Below are 24,202 nucleotides of genomic sequence, written 5' to 3' on the forward strand. Positions count from 1 at the left end.
TTGGCGGGGGGGGCGCTGTGGAAGGCAAAAAATGTGGACATACACACTCCGTATTATTGAACAGTGGCAACATGTACATGAACACATCCACCTGAATATTAGGAAGAACTTCTTGAGTGTAAGAGCTCTTTGACAATGGAAGATGCTGCTGCCTCAGCAGGTGGTGGAGTCTTCTTCTTTAGATGTTTTTAAACAGAGGCTGGATGGCCATCCTTTGGGGCTGCTTTGATTCTGTCTTCCTGCATGGCAGGGGACTTCATGGCCCTTGTGGTCTCTCCAACTCTGTGATTCTGTACTACAGGACAAGGCAAGGATGAGGAGACGCAAACACCAGGCTTCCACCCACATCCCTCCCTTGTTGTTACTTGCTGCCAGAGGCAACGTGACCTACAGCAACCCTATGAATGAGAGCTTCATTCATCATCAGACTTGCTCAGGTTTTGCAGACTCAGGACAAGCGTGGCCTCCTAGATTGCATCAATACAACTGTAAGGCAGTTTTCGTCTTGGCTAATTCCTTCTACTTTGCAGAACTCAAACGTGTTTTTTCCAGTGAGCGTATCCAGACCTTGGGCCGAGTCACAGCCTCTCAGCCTCAAGGGACGGCAATGTCAAACCCCCTCTGATAAAACCTTGCCAAGAAAATCCCATGCCTTAGGGTCACCATAAGTCAGGAATGACCTGAAGGCACACAACAGCAACAGTGCCCAGAGCCACTGTGGTGCAGTGGTTTGAGCACTGGACTTCAACATTGGAAGCCAGGGTTCGAATCCCTGCTTGGCTATGGAAATGGGGTGACCCTGGGCGAGTCACACTCTCTCAGCCCCAGAGGATGGCAATGGCAAACCCCTCTGAAGAAACTTGCCAGGAAAACCCTGTGATAGGGTTGCCCAGGGTTGCCAACTTGAAGGCACAGCAACAACAACAACCCCATTCCTCCAACATTTTGCAAGGGCACCATGCGTCCAAGCAACGCCAGAGTATGGTCGAGATGACGAACATTAAGTAAAAACACACAAATTAAGGGAATGTGCAGCAGCTTGCTTTGGCCTGAGCCTCCTGAGGAGAGCAACTGTCCGCCCCCATAGTCTTCCTCATCCACAGTTCAACCACTTTTGTATTTTGAACTCAATTTGCAGCAACTGAAATAAACTGAGGACAAAGGAGGGCAATGTGACGAGGAGACAGAGAGATTGGGACAGTTCAAAAGCAGCATGGAAAGTGGGAGGGCGGAGGATTAACCAGGGCTGTCCCTGCTGAACTGGGAAAGGTACAGGGTGCATGCATCATCTCAATATATGATTATAGCGTGACAGCCTCAGGGCACATCTACACTCTGGAAATGATGCAGTTTGACACCACTTTAACTGCCATGGCTCCAAGCTACAGAATCTTGGGACCTGTGGTTCTTTTTCTTCTTCTTCTTCTTCCCAAATAACAGAGCCATAGCATCTACTTTATTCGTAATAACTGTGTTTTTCTGGCTGCAATAGCAAATCAAATGGTTATCTTATCACTGTATGCAAAATGATATTGACTCTTGATGAACATTTCCTGTTTTGGTGAAGTAACTTGCATTCCTGAGAGGCGCCAGCACTCTTTGGCAGAGAACCCTTGTACAAACTACAGATCCCAGGATTCCACAGGATGGAGCTACAGCACTTAAAGTGGCGTTGAACTGCATTATTTCAACACCGCAGACGCACCCTCAGTGCAGTCCCCACGGCTTTAAGGAGGGTCCTTCCTTCTTCCCACCAGTAGATGATGATGATGATGACGACAAAGAAGAAACCTGGAGGAGGAGGAGCCAATCCTGACTCCTCCCCCTCAAGGGCCCTAAAAGAGAAGCTAGTTCTGACCACACCCCCTTAAAGGCTACAAAGGAGGAGGGCCCTGTCCTGGCCCCACCTCCTCAAGGGCTCCAGAGGCAGAGCCAGGGCTAAACCCTCCTCCAAAGGCCAAAAGGAACCAGTCCTAGCCCCACCCCCTTGGGGCCCACAAAGGAGGAGGAATTAGTCCTGGCCACGCCCCTCAAGGGCCCACAAAGGAGGAGGAGCCAATCCTGAGCCCACTCAAGGGCCCAAAAAGGAGGAGGAGCTAGTCCTCATCCCACCCCCTTAAGGGCCCTAGAAGAGCAGCCACTCCTGATCCCGTCCTTCAATGGTCCTGGGGAGGAGCCAGTCCTGACTCCTCCCACAAATGAGTAGGAGGAGGAGCCACCCCAGACCCCGCCCCAAAACCGAAAAGAGGCGGAGCCACTCCTGATCCACGCTCCCTTATGGACGCCGGATGAGGCGCAAAGGGGCCTCCACTTCTGCTGTGGCCACCCTTCCCTCTCTCACCGGCTGCTGGGAGCGGCGTTGGACGAGACGGGCGAAGGCGAGCCTGTGGTCTTCAATTGTCGGCTCCCCCTCAGGACTTCCTCGCGCCGGTTTGGCCGAAACGCGCATGCGCCGGGCCGGCGCTCGCTCCCATTGGCTCCGCCGCTCCACGTGCCGCCAAGCCCCGCCTCCTGTTTGCTTTTCCTGATTGGCGCATGCGCGTCAGAGAGGGAGGGGTGTCCGTGGTGAGGCTGTGACGGCGGCGCATGCGCGGGATGTTTGGGCGCGCCCTCTGAGGGAGAAGCAGCGTCGCCTTCGCCTTCGCCGCCGCCTCCGTTGAGCCGGGCCTGGATGGGTCAGTATTGTAAGGCCTGGGCAGAAGGGGCGCCAGTGCGCATGCGCGGCAGAGAGGGAGCGGGAAGGAGGCAGAGGTAATACTGTGGGGACTGTAACTCCCATCATCCCCCACCCTCCAGTGCAACTCTATGGTCAACACCTGCCCTGGCTCACGGCTGTGGAATTCTGGGAGTTGGAGTTTGTTGTGGGCCCGGAGCGGAGCTGAAGGAAGGAAGGCAGGCAGGAAGGCCCCACAACAAACGCCAACTCCCAGAATTCCACAGCCCTGAGCCAGACAAAGAGTTAAAGCGGTGCCAAACCGGGTTATTTCTCCAGTGTAGATGCAGCCTTATGCAGATTTGCTCCATCTTCCTCTCTTCCCGTGTTTAAAGATAGTTGTCCTGGGTCTGTATCAAGACCAGCTGCACCTTCAACGTCGTACTTGGTCATTGCTTTGACCCTGGAGACCCAGATATCGAATCCCAGCTGGGAGACCTTGGGCAAGTCACACTCTCTCAGCCCCGTAATGGTTCGCCTTAGGGTTGCCTACGTCGGAGATGACTCAAAGAGGGCTCTCCTGTCACGCCTGAACTGCCTCTTCTCCAGGCGAAACTCCCCCAGCTCCTTAAGCCCTTCCTCCTAATGGGAGAATCCACAGATAGAGCCGCCTTAGTCTGTAGAATCAACCCAGAGAGAGATCTTGTGGCACCTCTGAGACTCATTGAAAGAAAGAAGTTGGCAGCACGTGTTTTCCTAGGTCTGCTTCCCCAAATGCATTTGGTCGAGTGGAAAGCCAAGCAGAGCCCTATACAGGCCATTGGTGCCTCAGAATGCCAGTTCCAATTCAGAATCCTGCGCATATGGAAACGAAGTGGCAAGTCCAGTTTCAAGGATGGTAACTGTGGACAAAGGCAGCAAGGAAGAGGATGAGGGAAAGTCAGAGAGAGATGTGAAGAATCTGCTTTGGCTTTTATCCCGAACTTCAAGGGGACTGGCCAAGGTTTGCTCTTTGGGAGCTTAGGCTGGCTGCTGCTTTGCTGCCTTTTGGACCCAGAGGTGCAGACCTTCCTCTTCCATCAAGCCTTTGACGGTTTTAATTGCTACTTTTAATCTCTTCTTTTCTATAAGTTTAACTGCATGAATTTTTATTGTATTTATTTTTTCCATGAGGTCCTTTGAGCCCCAGTCTGGCTCATCAATAGAAGTCTAGTGTCTAGATCAAGAGAAGTCATAGTGCCACTCTATTCTGCTCTGGTCAGGCCCCACCTAGAATATTGTGTCCAGTTCTGGGCACCACAATTCAGAAAGGACATTGAGAAACTGGAGCGTGTCCAAAGGAGGGCGACAAAAATGGTGAAGGGTCTGGAGACCATGCCCTATGAGGAACGACTTAGGGAGCTGGGGATGTTTAGCCTGGAGAAAAGAAGGTTAAGAGGTGATATGATAGCCCTGTTGAAATATTTGAAGGGATTTAATTTCCAACTATATTCCTTATTTCTCAACATTTTTAAATTTAATTGCACTGGGCTATGATCCGATAATACTCTAGGAAGTATCTTAACATTTTGAATCTTTGGATTTAAGTGGACAGATAACCATATCATGTCTATTCTGGACCACGTCTTATGTGGGTTAGAATAAAACGTATAATCTTTAGCATTCCCATATTTTGTTCTCCATACATCCTGCACCTCCAAAAATTGTGTTAATTCGAAAAATTCATTTGGGAGCTTACCTTGATTCTTCCTTATGGTTTTTTCTGAAAATCTGTCTAATTTGGGGTCTATCACACCGTTCCAATCTCCAAGTAGGATTACTGAATCATTTTCCAGCTGAACTAATTTTTGTTTTAGTTTGCTATAAAATTTATTTTTATTTTCTAAAGGACCATATACTCCTACTATTATCAATTTCTTCTCAGTCTCTTCTCTGTACCTCAACTCAACTATTTCATAATTTCATAATTTCATAAACTGTTAGAAGATAAGGAGATTACTAAACAATTAAATGCTGAAATTAAAAGATACTTTGAAGAAAATTCAGATAAGGAGACTGCCCCTCTTATAGTCTGGGATGCTCACAAGGCAGTTATAAGGGGCTGGTTAATAAAAAAAGCCTTTGAGGTAAAAAAGAAAAAAGAAGAAAAATTGAAATATTTAAATTTGCAACTACTAAACAAAGAAAACGAATTGAAAAAATATCCAAATGATGTAAATATCAAGAAAGAAGTTAGATGTTTGCAGAAACAAATATCAGTGGTTCTGGTGGAAGAGATGGAAAAGAAATTGAAATTTCTAAAACAAAAATATTTTGAAACAGCAAATAAACCGGGCAAATTATTGGCATATCAATTAAAAAAAGAAAAAGCTAAAAGAACCATCTCAATGATTAAAGAGGGAGATAAGATAATTACAAGTCAAAATAAATTAAAGAAAAAAGTATTAGAGTATTTTGCGGAACTTTTCAAATACCCAAAAGTAGACCTGTCAAAGATTAAAAACTATTTGGACTCGCAAAGAATTGTAAAGTTTACAGAAAAACAGAAAGAAATTTTAAATAACCCGATTACTTTAAACGAATTGGTTGATGCAATAAAAAAAAGTAAGTCGGGGAAAACCCCAGGTCCAGACGGTTTTACGAATGAATATTATAAAAAATGTTATGAGTATCTCAAAGAACCGTTAGTACATATATTAAATGAAATAGTGAGGGGTGGGATACCTCAAACATGGACTCAAACAGATATAAGCTTGATCCCAAAAGAGGGAAAAGATGGAACACTGATTAAAAATTATAGGCCGATTGCATTATTGAATACAGATTACAAACTATTTGTAACAATTTTGGCAGAAAGATTAAAAAGTGTTCTGACTAATTGGATTCAAAAAGATCAATCCGGTTTCCTACCAAACAGAATGATTAAAAATAACATAAGAAATTTAATTAATTTAATTGAGATTCATGAAAAAAATATAGATAAGAAATTGGCTCTTATATTTATTGATGCGGAAAAAGCATTTGACAATGTATATTGGCAATTTCTGATTGAATTATTGAAAAAAATGGATGTGGGTTTGGTATTTCAAAATTGGATTGAAGCAATTTATGAAAGACAAGAAGCTAGAATTTGGGTAAATGGTGAAAGAACAAATAGTTGTACAGTAAACAGAGGAGTGAGACAAGGATGTCCACTCTCTCCGCTCCTCTTTATTGTAGTATTGGAAGTGTTACTTAATAATATTAGAGAAAATCAATTGATACAAGGCTTTAAATTAAAAAAACAGGAGTATAAGGTAAGAGCTTATGCTGATGATTTAGTGCTAACGATTGCAAACCCAGTAGAAAGTAAGGAATTAATATTGGAAACATTTGAAAAGTTTGGTAGGGTTGCCGGATACAAAATAAATAAAGAAAAAACAGCAATATTGATGATGAATATGACAAAAGAAGAGAGGAATAATGTAATTGAGAATACGGGTTTTCAAGATAAAAAAATGGTGAAATATTTGGGTATCAATATTACTACAAAAAATAAAGATCTTTTTGAAAACAATTATGTCAGATGTTGGAAAAATATTAAAAAAGATTTGACAAATTGGAAAAACTTAAAAATTTCATGGATGGGAAAGATAGCTATTATAAAGATGGTAATTCTTCCAAAAATGATTTTCCTCTTCCAAAGTCTCCCTATAATAGTTAGTGAAACGCCATTTAGACAGTGGGAAAGAGATATATCTAAATTTATATGGAATGGAAAAAAGCCCAGAATAAAAATGAAAATATTATATGATTCGGTGGATAAAGGGGGATTGGCACTACCCAATCTTAAATGGTATTACCAAGCTTGTGCTCTCGATTGGATGTTAGATTGGATAAGATTGGAAAATAGAAAAAATTTGAATTTGGAAAAAATAGATTTAAAATTTGGCCTGCATGGATATTTAGTATATGATAAACAAAAGGTAGATAGTAATTTTAATGATCACCTTATCAGAAAATCGTTGTTTAAGGTCTGGTTAAAATATAAAAAAAAATGGTGCCCTAGAATTCCACTGTGGACATCATCAAATGAAGCTATTTTTGGTAGGGAACAATATAAAAGGGAGGGCTGGGTGACATACAATGAGATTACAAAACAGACTGAAGGCAAAAGGGCAATGAAATCGCAAGAGGATTTGTATTTGGAGGGTATACACAGTAATTGGTTCTCTTATAGACAAATTCGAGAGCGCTTTATATTTGATCTGAGGGAAGGTGGAATTGGGGAAGGAGATTTAAAATTTGAAAGGATAATTAAAAATCCACAGAAACAAATTTCAAATTTATATAGATTAATATTAGAGTATGAATTGGAATCAGAAATAGTGAAAGAATTTATGATAAAATGGGCCAAAGATATAAATGAACCAATACAATTAGACCATTGGGAGAAACTTTGGAGGGGAAAAATCAAACAAATTATTTGTGTGGATCTAAAAGAAAATATATACAAGTCCATGTTTAGATGGTACCTTACTCCACATAGATTATCTAAAATGTTTAAAAATAATAGGAATCTTTGTTGGAAATGTAGCAAAGAGGTAGGAAACTACCTACATATGTGGTGGAATTGTCCCATTGTAAGGAAATTTTGGAAAGAGATACATATAGAGATGAGAAAAATCTTTGGATTGAAGGGAGGACCGACTGTTAAGTTCTATCTCTTAAATATGATGGAGGACATAGAATATGAAAAAAAATTTGAAAAAATTATATTACTGGCGCTAGTTGCAGCCAGGAAGACTCTCGCTCAGAATTGGAAAAAAGAATTCTGCCCAACAATCGAGGATTGGAGATGGAAAATGCTGGATATTTACGAGATGGAGAAATTGACACACCTGGTGAAAAATAGACCTTTGGAAGATTTCTATGAAGAGTGGAAGGTTTGGAAAACATATCTGGGTAACCTAAAGGAAGATAAGATGTATGCTATTATAGAGGATGTATAGAATATAGAGTAAAAATAGGAATGGTTCTTTTTTTTTTTCTTTTTTTTCCCTTTCCTCTCTTTTTCTTTTTCTTTAAGGTGATAGACAGATATGTGAGGGTAAAGTTGCTGTAAAGTTAGTTACTTCTCTGTGAAATAATAATAACAATAACAAATATTGTTGATAATTTTGAAAGGAGAATTAAAAATAGAGTTGTTATATTAACTGTGGGTGTATAAGAATTACATAAGAAGAAACACTTAGAGCTTATTAGGTTAAGTAAAAACAGGGATAATGAATAATTGTTAATACGGAAGGCTATGAAGATTATTTTATTTAAGAAAACTTGAAAGAATCAACAGTAGTAATAGGACTAGTTAGAGTTCAGTAGGGAAAATAGTAGATAATGTTAAAAATTAGTCAGTAATCAAGGAAGTTGGGAAGGAGGGAGAAGAACACTGTAATAATTATATTTTTATTTTAGATTATATTTGAGATATGGATTTTTTAAATCTTTGTTGTATGTTTTTAATATTTAATAAAAGTTAAAAAAAAAAAAAAAGAAATATTTGAAGGGATGTCATATTGAGGAGGGAGCAAGCTTGTTTTCTGCTGCTCCAGAGAACAGGACCCGGAACAATGGATGCAAGCTACAGGAAAAGAGATTCCACCTGAACATTAGGAGGAACTTCCTGACAGTAAGGGCTGTTCGACAGTGGAATGCACTCCCTCGGAGGGTGATAGAGTCTCCTTCCTTGGAGGTCTTTAAACAGAGGCTGGATGGCCATCTGTCAGGGATGTTTGATTTGGATTTCCTGCATGGCAGAATGGGGTTGGACTGGATGGCCCTTGCAGTCTCTTCCAACTCTATGATTCTAAGGCAGGATATAAGTAAAATTACATAGATGGAGCCCCAAACTAGGTCCCAGCACCTTGGACAGCTCTTGATAATTTGCAATGACATTTAGAGTGCATCCTCTGCACTTTGAACACGGAAGACTTTGGCTGTCGCTTTACTGTTGTTGTGTGCTTTTCCAGTCCTTCCCGACATATGGCAACCCTAAGGCTGCCCTGTCAAGGCATTCTCTCGGCAAGATTGGTTCAGAGGAGGTTTGCCATTGCCTTCCCTTGAGGCTGAGAGAGTGTGACTTACCCAAGGCCAAGCTGGGAATCGAACCCTGGTCTCCAGAGTTGTAGTCCAACACTCAAACCACTGCCCATGCTGGTTCTATTTTAATCTCTACTTTTATATATTGTCAACTGCATGGGTCTTTATTGTAATTTCCTTTTTTGTTTTTCCTAAGCGCCCTTGAGTCCCAGTCTAAGATGGAGGCAGGATATAAATAAAATGCTACATGAATGGACACCTAAACTAGGTCCCAGACCCTTGGGCAGTGCTTCTATAATTCCCAATAAAATTCAGAGTGCATTCGTTGTATTTCTGACATGGAAGACATTGGTTGCCCCTTTTGTTGTTGTTTTGCACCTTTAGGTTGTTTCCAACTTATGGCAACCCTGTCATGGAGTTTTCTTGGCAAGATTCGCTCAGCAGGTTTGGCATTGCCTTCTCTGAGGCTGAGATCATGCGACTTGCCCAAGGTCATGCGGTGGATTTCATGGCCAAGCCAGTAATTGAACCCTGGTCTCCAGAATCTCAGTCCAGTATTCAAACCACTGCTAGGTATCATAAAATGGGGGGGGGGGGGGGGATGTGGCTCTCCAGTTGTTGGGTTGCAGTGTCCATCATCCTTTCACAGTTGCCTTTGTTGACTAGTGCTGACGGGAGTATAGTATAATGCAGCATGCAGAATGTGCTGTAATCTATCTCAAGAAGTTTTATTTAAGAAGAAGTGCATAGGATCAGGTTGCTAGTGCTGCGTATGTAGGTCACTATCACTCTCCTGTATTATCTGCCCCAGAAGTGAGAGAGATAGAGAGAGAGCTTGCCTAAGGCCACTCAGTAAATCTATGGCTGCGCTGAGATTGAGATTCCTGCTTTTAAATGTGTGAGCTCTGTTGCTGCAGTTGTGGAAATCGCACAGCCGTGAGCCTAGTGAGAGTTGTGGAAGATCCGGATTTGGCCAAGAGGGCACCGTGCCAACTTGCAGCCTTGCTCATCTTTGCTCCTTCGGGTGTTTCTACATTCGCTCTCCTTTTCAAAACACATCTAATCTGCCTGCTGCTCTGTAACAAGCTTGGTCTCCAGTGATTGATAGTTTGAGGCCACTCTTGGCCCAGTGCAAGACAGAGGCAGCTGCCAGAGGAGAGGGATGAAATCCTGTGCCAAACTAGATATGCTCTGTATCTGGGATAGGATCTCCTCTTTCTTTGTTTTTTTGCGTATGACTTGGATAGCTGGGGGGAGGTGACAGATTTTGCTCAAAGGCCAGGGGTGGGGAGGTTTGGTTCTCACTCCCTTGTATTCTGTATACAATTCAAAAAGGATGTGGACAAGCTGGAACGTGTTCAGAGGAGGGCAACCAAAATGGGGAAAGGTCTGGAAACCCCAAGCCCTCTAAGGAGGGATGTAGGGAGCTGGGTATGTTTAGCCTGGGGAAGAGAAGGTTAAGAGGGGACACGATAACCACATTTATATATTTGAAGGGATGCCATATTCAGGATGGAGCAAGCTTGTTTTTGCTGCTCCAGAGAAAAGGACCTGGAGCACTGAATTCAAGCTACATTAGGAAGTATTTCCTGTTAGTAAAAGCTGTTCGACAGTGGAAGATGCTCTTTTGGAAAGTGGTGGCATCTCCTTCTTTGGAGGTTTTTAAACAGAAGCTGGATGGCCATTGTCACAGGGAGGGTTTGATGGTGTATTCCTGCATGGCAGAAGGGGGTTGGCCTGGGTGCTCCTTGGGGTCTCTTCCAATTCTATGATTCTCTGTTACCCCAGAATAGCAGCTTCTGGAGGGATAGTTCAGGGGAAGGAAGCAGAGGAAATAGGAAACAGTCCACTGCCTTTGCATCACAGCCTCAGTTTCAAATAATGGAGAGCTGCTTTATTGCCAGGCTGATGTAGTGGTTTGAGCATTGGACTACAACACTGGAGACCAGGATTCAAATTGCTGCTCAGCCATGGAAACCTGCTAGGTGACCCTGGGCAAGCCACACTCACTCAGCCTCACAGGATGGCAATGGTAAACCCCTTCTGAAGAAACCCGCCAAGAAAGCCCAGTGATAGGTTTGCCTTAGGGTTGCCAGAAGTTGGATTTGACTTGACACTTTTTATAGCAAGCAGGCTTTTGGTCCATCTGACCCATCTGTTCTCCTCTGTCTAATCCAGTCAGTCTGTTCAGTCAGTTGTCAGGGGTCTTAAGAAGGCAAGGTCTTTTTCCTTTCCTGAAAATTCTAGGGATTAAACCTGCAGTCTTTGTTGTGTATATCACATGTCCCTTCCAATGAATTATACTCCTCTCCCATAAGATTCTGGTTCATGGTTCTCCTGCAGCTGCTTTTATCCAAAGAAAGTGATGGGAGATCTAATGAAAGATCTCCTGCCTTGCTTCTGTTTCGTCCTTGATGTGTCTGTTTTCATCTTTCTCATTTTGGCGTGCAAAGTTAAGGGTTGGCCCTGTCTTTCCTCTGTCTCTTGTTCAGTACTCTGGGAATGGCACTGTGTCCTCTACTTGTGTGTATGCAGTTGTTTATTATTTAAAAAAGGCTTTCTGTTTGCATGTCTCTGTCGCAGATGCCTAGCTTGTGCTATATCAGACAAATAAAATATGAATGACCTTCGCGGGATGTTAAAAGATCCGGGAGTTGCTTTTGACAAACATGGGAGTCATCTTTTTTATTATTATTATTTTAACTGAATATGTTGCTGTTTGTCTCTAGAAATCAAGAAGACACTGTCTCTGGATGCCATTCTCCATGAAATGCCAAAGAAGCAAATTAACACAGTTCTGTTGGCAGATGCTGTAGTGCTGAAGAGAAACAGTTCTTTGTGGGTGAATAAGCTTTAGCAACTGCAACTCAATATAGCCTTCCAAGCATTCTTGTCTTCAAGAACCAAAAACAGTGAAGAAAATAATCAGCCATATGTATATATAGTACAAGCCAAATGGCAAGGTTTTCCAGCAAGATTTGGAACTGGACTTTTTTATGCTATACCCTTTGCCTTTCCTGATTTTTCCTTTTTTCCCGTCCCTTTTTTTAATAAAAGAAAAACCTACTGGTCTTACAGTCCAGCTATTTATTTTAGAATAATTTAATTTTGGTCTGTCACCGGTTAGGTCAGGTGTCAGGACACTTGCAGTCGCCTGAATGGACAGGGACACTTTTGCTTACTCCACAAAGTTTTTTCGTGACTATGGCGGCCCAACGCGGGGTGCAAGCAGCCAACCCCACGAACATGTCGACTACATTGAAAAGCCAGAAACCTTCACTTATGCAGACTTTTTCAAGGATTACTTGATCCCCAATGACCCCTGTATTTTCTCATCAAAGTTCACAGAAGGCTGGGGAAGCAGGAGGAAATGGGTGACTCCGGACGGGAAGCCTAATTTTGAGTATCTTCTGCGGACATTTGGTAAGCTACCTTTCAGTTGAAAACTAATTATTTTAGGTTGTGGTCTTTGATGTGCTTCTTTGGTCTTCACCAGGGATCCATCGCTTCTGGTTTGCCAAAGATTTGTGGTTGCCTTGCCCTTCAACACAAGACTGTTCATGTTTACTAAAATGCCCCGTTCTGTTCAGTGAGACTTAACTCCAGGTAAATGTTCACGATTTCAACCTTGGGCCACAAACTGAGTCTCTCTGACAATTATGAGCAGAGTGCTGTTTGTTTCTGCATTAGATCAGAGGCAGCTCCTAAATATCTTCCAGTGATAATAGTCAAGAACTGAAGGGAGTAGAGCAGAAGCACAGATGTCCAGGTATTTTAACACATCGGTCACTTACTACCCAAATTTCTCTTCTAATTGAAGAGGAACATGGACACAGGATTATTCCCTAAATACTTGAGGGAATGCTTCTCCCTATATACAGTATCCCTACCCGAAGGTTGAGGTCTGCTGGGGGAGCCCTCCTCTGTGTCCCACCTGTAAGGTCTGTGTACTGTGTGGGGACACAGGAGAGAAGCTTTTCAGCCATGGCACCCCACTTGTGGAATGCTCTACCCTTAGAGTCCTGGTGGACATCAGTACTGATTGTATTTAGAAATGAAGAGAGAACTTGGCTGTTCACCATGGTCTTTGGGCCTCTTTGATTTTTCTCAAATGGTAATGCACAAGCAGTGGGCCTTCTCCATCCACTGGGGTTAGGGGCTCAGGATCCCCATGAAAGTGGGAAAAATGCAAACCAAAAAACACTTTTTTTTACCTGAAAGAGCAACTATCTAGGTCCTTCAGTGCAACTCTGTGGTCAACATCCACCTGAACTTGAGCATAGAATTGAGCTGGAGGACCTCCAAATGCCTAGAGAAGTGCTTTGTCTAGGAATCTCTAGGTCTTCCATCATGACTGTACGATTAATATTCTGCAGAATCATGTTGGAGGACCTAGAGATCTGTGAATAATCAAAGCTGCAAATGTGGAGGGCCAACTGTAATTTTAATCTGTTTTTCACATGTTAATTATTGTGCAAAGGGATCTTGTAGCAAATCTGTTTTAGTTCATTTATTTATATTTTTTGAACTGCTCTAACCTGTGTATCAGTTTTTCTTGTAAGCTCTCCTGAGATCTTTTAATACCAGATGAGGTATAAATATTTTTAAAATAATAACAAAAACAACATTTCCTTATGCTGCCATTCAAAGCCTCCTCTTCAGCTCCAGTCCAGAGAAGGAGGCTGAGATTCCATTAATTGCTCTTCCTACAGAGCTCTGCAATAATTCCCATGGGTGGCAAGCAGAAATGTATACTTATCCTCAACTAGAAATTTTGGGCATTCATCCATAGTAGCAATCATGTATTTTTAACTCTGCCTGGAAGAAAGCTGTGCTGCATCCTATGCTGATATCTCAGGATGTGTTATTCCAAGATAAAATCAGTAAACATATTGCACGATGTCACTAGCTAAACAAGGGCAGATTTAGCATTTATGGTCTAGAACCTTTTGTTTGCAGTTTATTGTATATACTCATCTATAAGTCTAAAAATTTATGCAGAAAAATTGACCCCAAAATCCTAGGTTGTCTTATTTATGGTTCAGTATGGTAATGTGATAGCAGCTCTTTCAGATTTCTCCATGCAGTTTCTTTCTGCCCTGAGCCAAGCAGATAGAGTCCTTGGTGATACCTGCATGCTTCGCTGTGTTGAGAGTGAAGGCTGAAACACTGGAGCCATATTGATTGCTGCTTCCCTCTTGCCGCTCACATACACATACTGAAGGAGCCTCCAAGATTTACTCTCGACCTATCTATGGTTCACGTCAAAAGCCATAATTTTGGCCCCAAAACTTGCCCTCCACTTATACATGAGGTCAACCTATAGTTGAGTATATATGGTAATTCATGCATTTCTCTGTGGAGGTTTTTAAGAAATGGTTGAGCAAACATCTGTCTTATATATAGGGAGATGTGCCTTAAGGAAGTGCCTTGGACTCACAGCGGTGTTAGCTGCACGTTATATAGCCATTCTACCATTGCTATTACAACTTCTATTTGTACTACAATACTGAGTGCAAAGTAAACTGTATCCTTGAAAGCAGTTTTCTGCTTTGACCTCAGTAGATCTATCATGGATGGGAGGGAGGGCATGATAAAACTACTTGGTATTTATCTCAAGTGCTTTGTAGGCCAAATTCCATTCCATCCCCTGCAAGCAGAGTTCTGGCTACTTACAGTTTGCTGTGTTGGGGAAAGTTTTTGGCAGTCTATGCATTCCCTGAAAAATCCCAAGGGGAGGGGGAACAAGGCAGTAGTTATTTTCTCAAATAGGCTGAAAGAGTTTGTGTTTCAGGGGAGGCTGTAGTACCTGTTGCCAACTGTGATGTCAAGGAATACAATTCTAACCCAAAGGAACATCTTAAACTCAAGGAGTACATAAGTTATTGGAAAGATCACATTAAAAAAAACTATCGCTCACCCAGGGGCTGCCTTTACCTCAAGGACTGGCACCTGCACAGGTAAGTCTAGTGGGACACCTCAGCACTCTCTTTGGCAGCCCTAGCATGCAGCTGAATTGCACCACTCAGGTTCTTTGCCAAAGGATTCTGCTTTTAGAAGCACCCTTTGATAGTCTTCACCTGATCTAAACCTCTGTCTCCTAAGAACTTACAAATGTGACTGCATGTCGGGAGAGCCAAGTGGTGTGATGTGCTGTTGTATTGTGTCTGGCTTGCAGCATGTGTGTCTGGCATTGGCTGCTCTTGAATGTCTTTCCTGCATCCCTTATTTGCATGCATTTGACCTATGCTTTAATTGTACTGCATGGGAGTGATTTTCTTCTCTGAATCAGCTCCTTATAATCTTCACGTACATTTGCATAATTGCATTGGAACAAGTTTTTAAAAGCAACAGGAGAAGCTGTTGATGATAAAGTACAAGAGAATTCAAGGACGTTTTAGGCTCCATCAATGCTCAGCAGTCACAATAATAGGGTTGAAGGGATTTATACCCTCAGCTTTTTGGTTGTGAGGGGCTGTGGCTTGGAGACTAGGAAACTGATCAATCTTGCGGCAGTCTTTCAAGCTTTAATATCAGGGTAAGGGTGGGCAGTGATTGTGGACATTGTGATCCAGCAACATCTAGATGGCCATATCACCTTTTCTCTGATCCACCATTCTGTTCTCAGTCTTAGAGAACTAGGAGATTTTCAATTTGAAATCATTACATGCATGTTGAGTACCAAACGCAGACAGGGGCTTGAGTGTGATTCTTACAATGGATGCCAAACCAGCATTTTACTTGACTCTTTTCACCCTTTTTTCTTGCTGATGGACCTGCTATGATCTTCAAGACATCCTTAAGCATGTTAACTTGTTATAAGCATCTAAATTATTATCTGCCCACAAATACCTGTGTCACACTTGTACCCCTTCCCGTTAATTTCTTCTCTTTGCATCATTCACATACTACATCTTCCCTGTTCCTGGCAACTGCTGTGGTTCCTCAAAACATGAGAACAATAATTTTGAAAATTTTATATTTCCCTAGTCTCAAACTTCACTGGAAAAGCAGCTGTGACATTTCTCATGTTCTCTGAAACGCTAAAATGAAGATGAACAACTGTGGATGGGGAGGGCACTATTTTTCACCTACCCAACAGGCCTAAAGATCAGGAATAGCTTGACTGGAACTGATGTCATGTCACTTCTGATTTCATTTTGGGTGGATGTTTTCAATTTTTCATTTTTAATTCATGAGAGGCGCTGTGGAGAGCAAAACTGTTCTCCACAGTTGTTCCAGTTTTAAGTCATGTGGGTGGAAAATCAGCCATCTTGTTTTTGGTGGAAAAAACCTTTGGGGATGATATTCAAGGGCCACAAATTGAGTTTCCATAAGCCACTCGTCGCTACAGAGAGAGCTGGTAACTGGGGAAACCCACAGCAAAAGATAAACTTTTAAAATGTAAGTTAAGGTGCGAAAAAACTGAATCAGGTGCAAATGTCATTAAGACAGTCTGCACCCGATTCAGGATTTTGGCCCTGTGTCATTTAAACAGATCTAGCAAGCCCAGGGGCAGCAGGATTCAAACTGAATAAACCATGTAGACAAGGCCTTGATCTCCCAAAGCATCAGATGAACTCTCAAGAGCATAAGCCTTTTATTGGTCATGTACTCAATGGAGTGAGCCAGTAAAGGATCTGTTTGGGACTAGAGTTTTAGTTGTCAAGCTATGATTTATCCATTTTCACACTGTTCTACACTTTGTGCATGTATTGGGAAGTATTTTTCTTTCTGAGTTACAGTTTTCCATTATTTTCTCTTTAAGGGCTTTCTCAGAGCAAGATGTTTACACCACCCCCATTTATTTCTCATCTGACTGGCTGAACGAATACTGGGATGCCGTAGCAGTGGATGACTATCGTTTTGTCTACATGGGACCCAAAGGCTCATGGTACAGACAATCACATATTTCCCTGTATCCTCTTCAAGAAAAGGTAGAATGAATGTATTAGAGTAGACTGAGAGGCATGTCAGGAGAAAGGTGAAAACAACGCACTTATTCAAAGTTGTTTCCTCTAGCCATAAACTCTGTAAGTCTCCACATCAAGATAAAACAGTGAGATTTCTCTTTGCCAACAATGGGCCAGAATGAGTTCAGTTCTCTGTGTTTTGTGAATTGTAGCACAATTCAACATTTCATTGAGTGGCTCTGCTCTTCTTGGGACTAGCCAACAGGATGCCCACCATTTTCTTATGTGGCATTCATCTGTCTATTTGCAGATGTATGAGAAACTTTTGTAAATCGCTAAACCCACTGAAGGGTGTTTGGATATTTTTTAAAAAAAGAAAAATTCATGAACAAACTCTTGAGTGTCAGATTACAGTGATGAAAAGCAGATTGGCCCAAATGAATTCTAGGTAGGGGTATGTGTATATTTGTCTCTCTTTCTGGAGTAGAGTTCTCTCTTTTCTGAGAGTTGTGTTTCTTAATGTGTTGGGCGTCCTGAAATGTTGAAAGAAGGATGAGCCAATTGCCTTTACAATTCTTGGTTTTCTGCAACTTCAACATTTCTGCATCCCTTCACCTACCTGTTCTGAATCTTCTGATTCCCCCCCCCCCTTCCTTTGTAGGACTCCATTCCATGCTGACGTCTTCCGCTCCTACAGCTGGTCAGCCAATATCTGTGGGAAAAAGAAATGGCTGGTCTTTCCTCCAGGACAAGAGGAACCCTTACGAGATCGTCACGGTCACTTGCCATTTGATATCACTGCACCTGATTTAAAGAAGAGCAATCTTTACCCACGCTATGCCCAAAGCAGCCCTCCCGTTGAAATCATACAGGAAGCTGGGGAGATTGTCTTCATCCCAAGTGGATGGCACCACCAGGTTTATAACTTGGTAAGGATTAACTTTTTAGACAGTCTGAAAAATGGTTTTGTAGTGCAGGTTTTGGCTGGAACTAGTAAATGAAGGGGGAGGACTCATACTTCAGTGGGTATAGTGCATGCATTGAACCTCTCAGATCCCGGCCATGTAGCGCCCCCCACATATATCTGATGACTCTGCCCACCGTTATTGTTTTAATTGTTCATGTAATTTTAACCTTAAACTATTTAATTCTTTTTTAAGAGGGGATATTTTGTATATATGGTGTATTCTTTTAATATTGTAAGCCGCTTTGATTGTCTTTACAAAAAGCGGGGTAGAAATAAAAGTATCATCATCGTCATCATCCAGTTGTCAGGATAACCTAAGTGTTGCTCAGGACTCTGATAAGCTGCTACTAGTCAGAGTAGAGAGCTAGGTTGAATGTTAATTTGACACAGTACAAGGCAGATTTATATGTGCAAAGGAGAAAAGCCAAGGCTTTATACAGTGTGGTGATGACCAAACTTGAATTTTGAGTTATATATGTGTGTGTGTGTATGTACATATATATGTATACGTGTGTGTGTGTGTGTGTGTGTATTCTTAAGCAAATTCATACCTTCTTCTTGATCAGCAGCTTTCCTGATCTTCCATCCTACTTGATAGCTTCTCTTTGGACAGTTCTAATATTTGTTAACCTGCTGTGACATTATAGCTGCTCAGCTAATAATTAAGGAGACTGACATATAAGAAGTTGACCAGCCAGGATCAGAGTTTGTTTGTTTTTTGAGAAAGGAGGCTTCTTATGACGGCTATTAAACATCTGGGTTTTGAATGACTAGATAAGCAGGATTTGTATTTTGGGCCACATCTATGTTCATAATAGGAACCCAGCTATATTGACCAGCAAGAGATCAATTCTTTGTTAAAGCAGGAGCATGAGAGATATCTGTTCTTGCTTCTTTCAGGAAGATACTATCTCCATCAACCACAACTGGGTCAATGGGTGTAATGTGGCCATCATGTGGAGCTTTCTCCAGGATGAGCTAGCTGCAGTCCAGCGGGAGATCAGAGAATGGAAAGACACCATGGAGGACTGGCATCTGCAATGCCAGGTAATGGAGCTGATCATCTGAAAATGCCCAAAGAGGAAGTGGGCATCCATAAGCATTCTGGTGACTGACAGAATAAAAACTAATAAAAACACCAGTGAAACAGTAGATGCTAAAATACTGGTGGGCAGAGTGCAGTCAATGGGCCCCATATGGGTTACTGTGTGCCCTCATAAGCTTGCAGGGGTGGAATTAGCCATTCTTTACTGAGGTCTGTTTCAGCTGTTGGGAGTCTTATTTGGAAAATGGAAGCGATTGGCCTAGTTTATTGTGTGCCTTCAGGTCATCTCTGACTTACGCTGACCCTAAGTCAAACCTGTCACAGGGTTTTCTTGGAAAGTTTTTTTCAGAGGGGGTTTGCCATTGCTGTCCTCAGACTGAGATTGTGGCTTGCTCAGAGTCTCCCATTGGTTTTCATCTGAGGCTGAACAGAGATTCGAACCCTGTTCTCCTGAGTCATAGTGGAATGCTCAAACCACTACACCACACTGCCTTGAGTTGGGGGGGTGGTGGTGGAATGGCCAGTAATTTAATTTAATTTATGTTCTGCCTTTCTTCCAATATGGGGTCCAAGGTTGCCTTCAGTACAATGCACCCTTGTTATCTACGGGGGTTTGCTTCTAGGGCCCTGCCTCCTGCAGACAGGAAGAAATGTAGAAGATTGTGCCCCATGTTATATAATGGCAGTGATGTGAACGCAGACACACTGAAGCATGATATGGGGTGTGATGATCGGTGGACGAATAGAGTCACCAATCCAGAGGCCATGGTTCCAGATAGTCCACTGTATAATTTAAAAACCAAAATACAACAAAAATAGCTTATAATACAAATGTTTGAAAAACATGAAATAGGCAATAAAAAGTAATTTTAAAAAAACCTAATTTAAATATTATTTTAATACTATTTTAAAAACCTGTTTAAAACATAAAAATCAAAGACCAGAACATCTCATTTAAAAACCCTGAAACTTTAAAGATTAGTTCGGAGGGACAGTTCAGCTGGAAATTGCCCACACAGGGTTAAAGACGTACCTCTTGAGCAGCTACAACAGCAGGTCAGGTTACTTTAAAAGGAGCTTGCAATTCCTACAATATGATTCTTTGGATAAAATGTTCCTTAACACACCAGCTCTAATGATAGCGGTGGGAGAAAGTTAGGTAGGTATTTCCACAGGGGACAGAAAGACCATGATAAGAAGTCTACAGGGACATTGTTTTCTCTATAGTGCCTGGGAAGACTTAAGAAGGAGCATGCCTCTTCTGTAGTTGTCTTTGAAAAATGTAAGTGAGCACAACCAGCCTCTGTCTCTGTCACGAGACCAGAAGGAATAATGGGAACACATGAAGAATTTTGATGCTGTGGCAACTCAAAAATAAGACATGAGGAAATTAGAAAAATTAGACATGCTTGGAACAAAGGTGGGACTCATGTAGCCCTCCAGATCTGGTTGGGCTCCAACTACCAACTATTTGTGAAGTCAAAGGTTTTCGTGGCCGGCATCCATACTTTTTTGTGGGTTCAGAAAAAGATGCCAGCCACAGATGCTGGTGAAATTCCAGGAATAAATATTCTAGAACATGGCCACAGAGCCCGAAAAAACCACAAAAATTACCAACTATTTTATTTATTTATGTTTTTCACTGTTAATACTGCTGGCTAGATAGCTAGGACTTATGACTAATCGAACCATGTTTACATCAGGGCATGATTCCCAGCATTGGCGTAGAATATATAGGATCAACTAGCCATCTCAGCATAGTTAAATATGGACTTTAAAAAAATGCTACCATGAAATACAGTTTTGTAGTGAGGCAACTGGTGTTCATTTCTCAGTAGTCTGTCAGAACAGTTGTGACTTCTGAACCTCTTTCCTTCTCAGGTCTTGATGAAGTCTTACACTGGCATTGACTACAAGGAGTTCTACAACTTCCTGAAGATCATTGCAGAAAACCGGATGTATATCCTGGAGAAGCACCATTCTGAAGAAGACGCCTCCAAGCATTCCTACCGAGCAGCCATCTCCGGCTTGGGCATGCTGCATGCCGTCTTCGATTTGAAAAGGACTGCCAAGGTCTTGACCTCTCTGAACGCCAATGAGGAATTCAAGAAACTGAACCCTGAGAAACTTTCCCCTCCTCCTCAGGCGTTCCTGCACCGCCTGAAAGCAGCAATAGACACAGCCCTCCTCTAGTTTCCCACTTTATTTTGACCACTTGCAAAAAAGAAGAAGAAGAAGCTTCATTTGCAAGCTGGGTGCATGCTGGTAACATTAGTTCAATCACCCCATTTAGAAGTCTTAAGCACAGTGAATTTGTGGATGAATGGGAAATGTAGAGGCAAAATGTTCAAGAATTCAAGTGTGTAGGAAACTGACAGAGAGGAAAGCACTCCCCTGGTCAGATTGTGGTATGTGTGTGTATGCTCCATTTGCTCATTGAAAACTAACCATGTGATGAATGTACTATCGGTCATTCTAAGCTACTGTATATGCTCATGTATAAGTCGACCTCATGCATAAGTCGAGGGCAGATTTTGGAGGACAAAATTATTAATTTTGATATAGCCCGTGAATAAGTCAAGGGTAGAACTTTACAGCATGTAACAAAGGATGTAAAGGACAAAGCAAAGGAAAAAGATGCCAAAGAATGCTGCTATTTTTCACCTAGGCATTCAAAAAAGAAAGAAGTGATGCCACAGCGGAGAGAGTAGGGAGCTGATGTTCTTTTAGTGTTGGTTCTTTTAGGTTCTCCAGTATGGACTAAGATCTCATTTTTGCCACTCTATTCAAAGAAAGGGATGGTTCCTATTTACATTCACCCATGGATGAGGCTTTTTAAACTAAAATTTCTAGACTTATACATGAGTATATACAGTAAGTCCTTTTATACTAGAATCCTGTACACTCTTTCCAAGAAGTAAGCCCCATTGAAAGACAATGGGACTTCCTTCTTAGGTAAACATACCTAGGCTATTAGTTTCAGGTGGGTGTTTGGTTGCTTTTTGACCCACTGAAAGACACCTTAATTGCATTTAAAGTTGGAGCATTTAGATGAAAAACAAAAGGTGTGTGCGCTGTACCAATGAGTATGTATTACTCACCTGTTTGTACCCCCGCTAGGTTCTCCAAACCCCTTCCTTGCAGCATTAAGAGAGAGACGTCAGGAATCTCCACCTCAGGTGTGGCACCACACTTTCAGGGACTCTGAGCAAGGCTAGCTCAGTGGGCCTACGCCGCCCAAGCATGGCAGCTGAAATAAGGGCACCCTCTTACCAAGGACAAGCTGTGCCAATTGTGAACTGCAAGCGCTGTTGCGTACCACTCTCCTCAACTGCCTTTACATATTCGATTGCAGCCAGAACAAGGTGGGCTAAAAATGGCTGGTACTGATTTAAAAAAAAAAAAGTATTCTGAAATAGTTTTACATTCTTAGTGCCTCAGCATTTGTAGAACAATGAAATCCCCATAGAGTTTAAAGTGGGGAAAGGGGGGTGAGGAATACCTTTCAGGACTTCTTTGTGTGGTTGTCCTCACATAATGCAGTGTCGACTGTAAATTCTGATTCAGTCCTGATTTGTTTTTTCCGGTGACCTCCCTCCTGCTTCTCCTCCCCAAATGGTTACTGTGCCTATGCAGAGTATTGCAAGGAAACACCATAGCTGAAACTGTAGCCCCTAAAGCCACACATGTTGGAGGTGGGGCAGAGGGAAAAGTGGGGAGTTGGTTGGAAATGAGGCAGAAGCTCTGCATCAGGGGCTGGGCAACCATAATGGGTCCAGGAGCCAATTTTCTACACCTGGGACTTTTTGAGAACTTCTGGTCTTAAAAGGGGACGTTTTAAATTTAAATACTAATCTCATTTTGCCCACCCCTGTCTTAAAGAAACAGACATTGATGAAGAAGCCAAACCCACCCTCTGCAAGTTGCCCCTCAAGAAAGCCTCTTGGCCTGTAGGAAATGCACTCTGCTTTGGAAAGGTGCAGTATAGCACAAAGTGAAGTGGGCGCGTAAGGGCCGAGTTGCATCCATCTCGAGCAGCATCCATCTTTCAAACCCAGGGATGCCACTCCTCTGAGTGCAGCGGTTCTTACCCACCAACACTCGATCGTGGGACTGAGCACAACTACTTGTACCACCCTGTGTGGCCAAGGGCTCAAAACTAGTTTGTACAAGAAATCCTTTCCTGTGCTGTTGTCAGGGGGATGCCTTCTAAATGGGGACCGGATTGCTTTTTATTCCCCTTTGCTATATAGCCTGCTAGACTTCCACTTGACCCCCTCTTCACAGGGGGCCATTTTAAGCACTGAGCCGAAGTTTACTCAACCCTTGACTGTTCTGCCAAGTTGCCCTGAGACCTTTCTGAAACTGCACATTAAAAAAAATATTTAAGTGTTATTGGTTTCTCTCTTTTCTTTTAAGCGGTTTGCTGCAAGCTGATGGTGATTTAGCCTGAAGAAATGTTTGCTTGAAAATGAGATTGGCTGACTCTCCTTCCCATTCCCCCAAAACAATATCTTGGCTGGGTAATCAAGTTAGGAAGGAGTCAGGATATGCTGTTTCATCACTTCACACAACAGCACATTTGTCAAGGACTTTTAACAATGGGATCTGATAGCCCCTGTTTAAGTATTTGAATGGGTGTCATATTGAAGATGGAGCAAGCTTGTTTTCTGCTGCCCCAGAGAATAGCACCAGGAGCAATGGGTGCAAGCTACAGGAAAAGAGATTCCAGCTCAACATTAGGAAGAACTTCCTGAGGGTAAGAGCTGTTAAAACAGTGGAAGAAGCTGGCTTGGAGTGTGGTGGAGTCTCCTGTGGTGTATTTTTGTACAGGCTGGATGGACATCTGTCGGGGGTGTCTTGATGATGTCTTGCATGGCAAAGGGTTGGGCTTATCGGCCTTTGAGGTCTCTTCCAACTATATGATTCTATGAATCCATAAATTAGCAGATGATGTGCTCTCAAGTCTTAAATCTAGAATCAGAAAGCATCTTGGATGACGAGTCAAACTCTTCCTCCCCATCTAAATCAGGACTAGATCAATCTTTCCGACCTATCATGAAGACCTGACGTGGTCAAGGGTCGTGTTGAAGGGCTCTGTATGCTATGGTTCCCTCAAGGCTCACCATTTCACTACAGCAGCCATAAGGCCATTCCATAGCTGGTGGAGAGTAGGGCAGGATTAGAGAACTGTCTGGCTATGTCTCAGACCAAGGATGCATGTATGTATTGTGTGTGCCTTCAAATCATTTCCAACTTATGGCAACCTTAAGGTGAACCTATCATGGGGCTTTCTTGGCAAGATTTGTTCAGGGGAGATTTGCCTTCCTCTGAGGCTAAGAGAATGTGACTCGCCCAAGGGCACCAGTAAGTTTCATGGATTCCAAGCTGGGAATTGAACCCTGGTCTCCAGTGTCATAGCCCAAAGCTTAAACCACTACACCATGCTGGCTCACTTGGGCACCAAGGATGCCTTCCACCAAAATCCAGAGTCCTTCTCCATATGTGTCTCAATGTAGTCATTGGTCTGCATCCAGGAACAGGAA

General features: G+C 42.5%; 2 protein-coding genes across 5 annotated transcripts in view; one reads left to right on the plus strand and one right to left on the minus strand.

Moving 5' to 3' along the window:
* Nucleotides 1-2,425, minus strand: part of LOC149310134 (synaptosomal-associated protein 47-like) — a 34,112-nt gene extending 31,687 nt beyond the window's left edge. The window contains exons 1-2 of one of the 2 annotated variants that reach the window (XM_089533769.1): nt 2,342-2,425; nt 92-290 (exon numbers count right to left, since the gene is read on the minus strand). The gene's annotated coding sequence lies outside the window, so the exon portion shown is untranslated. The remainder of the gene's footprint in view (nt 1-91; nt 291-2,341) is intronic. The other variant, XM_089533768.1, reaches the window with a different exon arrangement.
* A 172-nt stretch (nt 2,426-2,597) lies between these two features.
* On the plus strand, nt 2,598-23,051 carry LOC149310135 (2-oxoglutarate and iron-dependent oxygenase JMJD4-like). 3 transcript variants are annotated; one of them, XM_089533770.1, is made up of 7 exons: nt 2,598-2,675; nt 11,461-12,154; nt 14,526-14,691; nt 16,500-16,625; nt 17,306-17,573; nt 18,512-18,658; nt 20,538-23,051. In XM_089533770.1, the coding sequence occupies exons 2-7, from the start codon at nt 11,890-11,892 to the stop codon at nt 20,847-20,849; spliced, it is 1,284 nt and encodes a 427-aa protein (XP_089389896.1). In that variant the 5' UTR covers nt 2,598-2,675; nt 11,461-11,889; the 3' UTR covers nt 20,850-23,051. The 3 variants fall into 3 exon arrangements, with proteins under 3 accessions (XP_089389896.1, XP_089389899.1, XP_089389897.1); XM_089533773.1 differs by having other exon boundaries at nt 2,618-2,684; XM_089533771.1 differs by having other exon boundaries at nt 2,663-2,751.
* Nucleotides 23,052-24,202: the final 1,151 nt, after the last annotated feature.

Source organism: Sceloporus occidentalis, unplaced genomic scaffold (genome assembly GCF_023333645.1).
Source record: "Sceloporus occidentalis isolate IW3139 unplaced genomic scaffold, rSceOcc1.0.p SCAF_7, whole genome shotgun sequence".
In the NCBI taxonomy this organism is placed as follows: domain Eukaryota; kingdom Metazoa; phylum Chordata; class Lepidosauria; order Squamata; family Phrynosomatidae; genus Sceloporus; species Sceloporus occidentalis.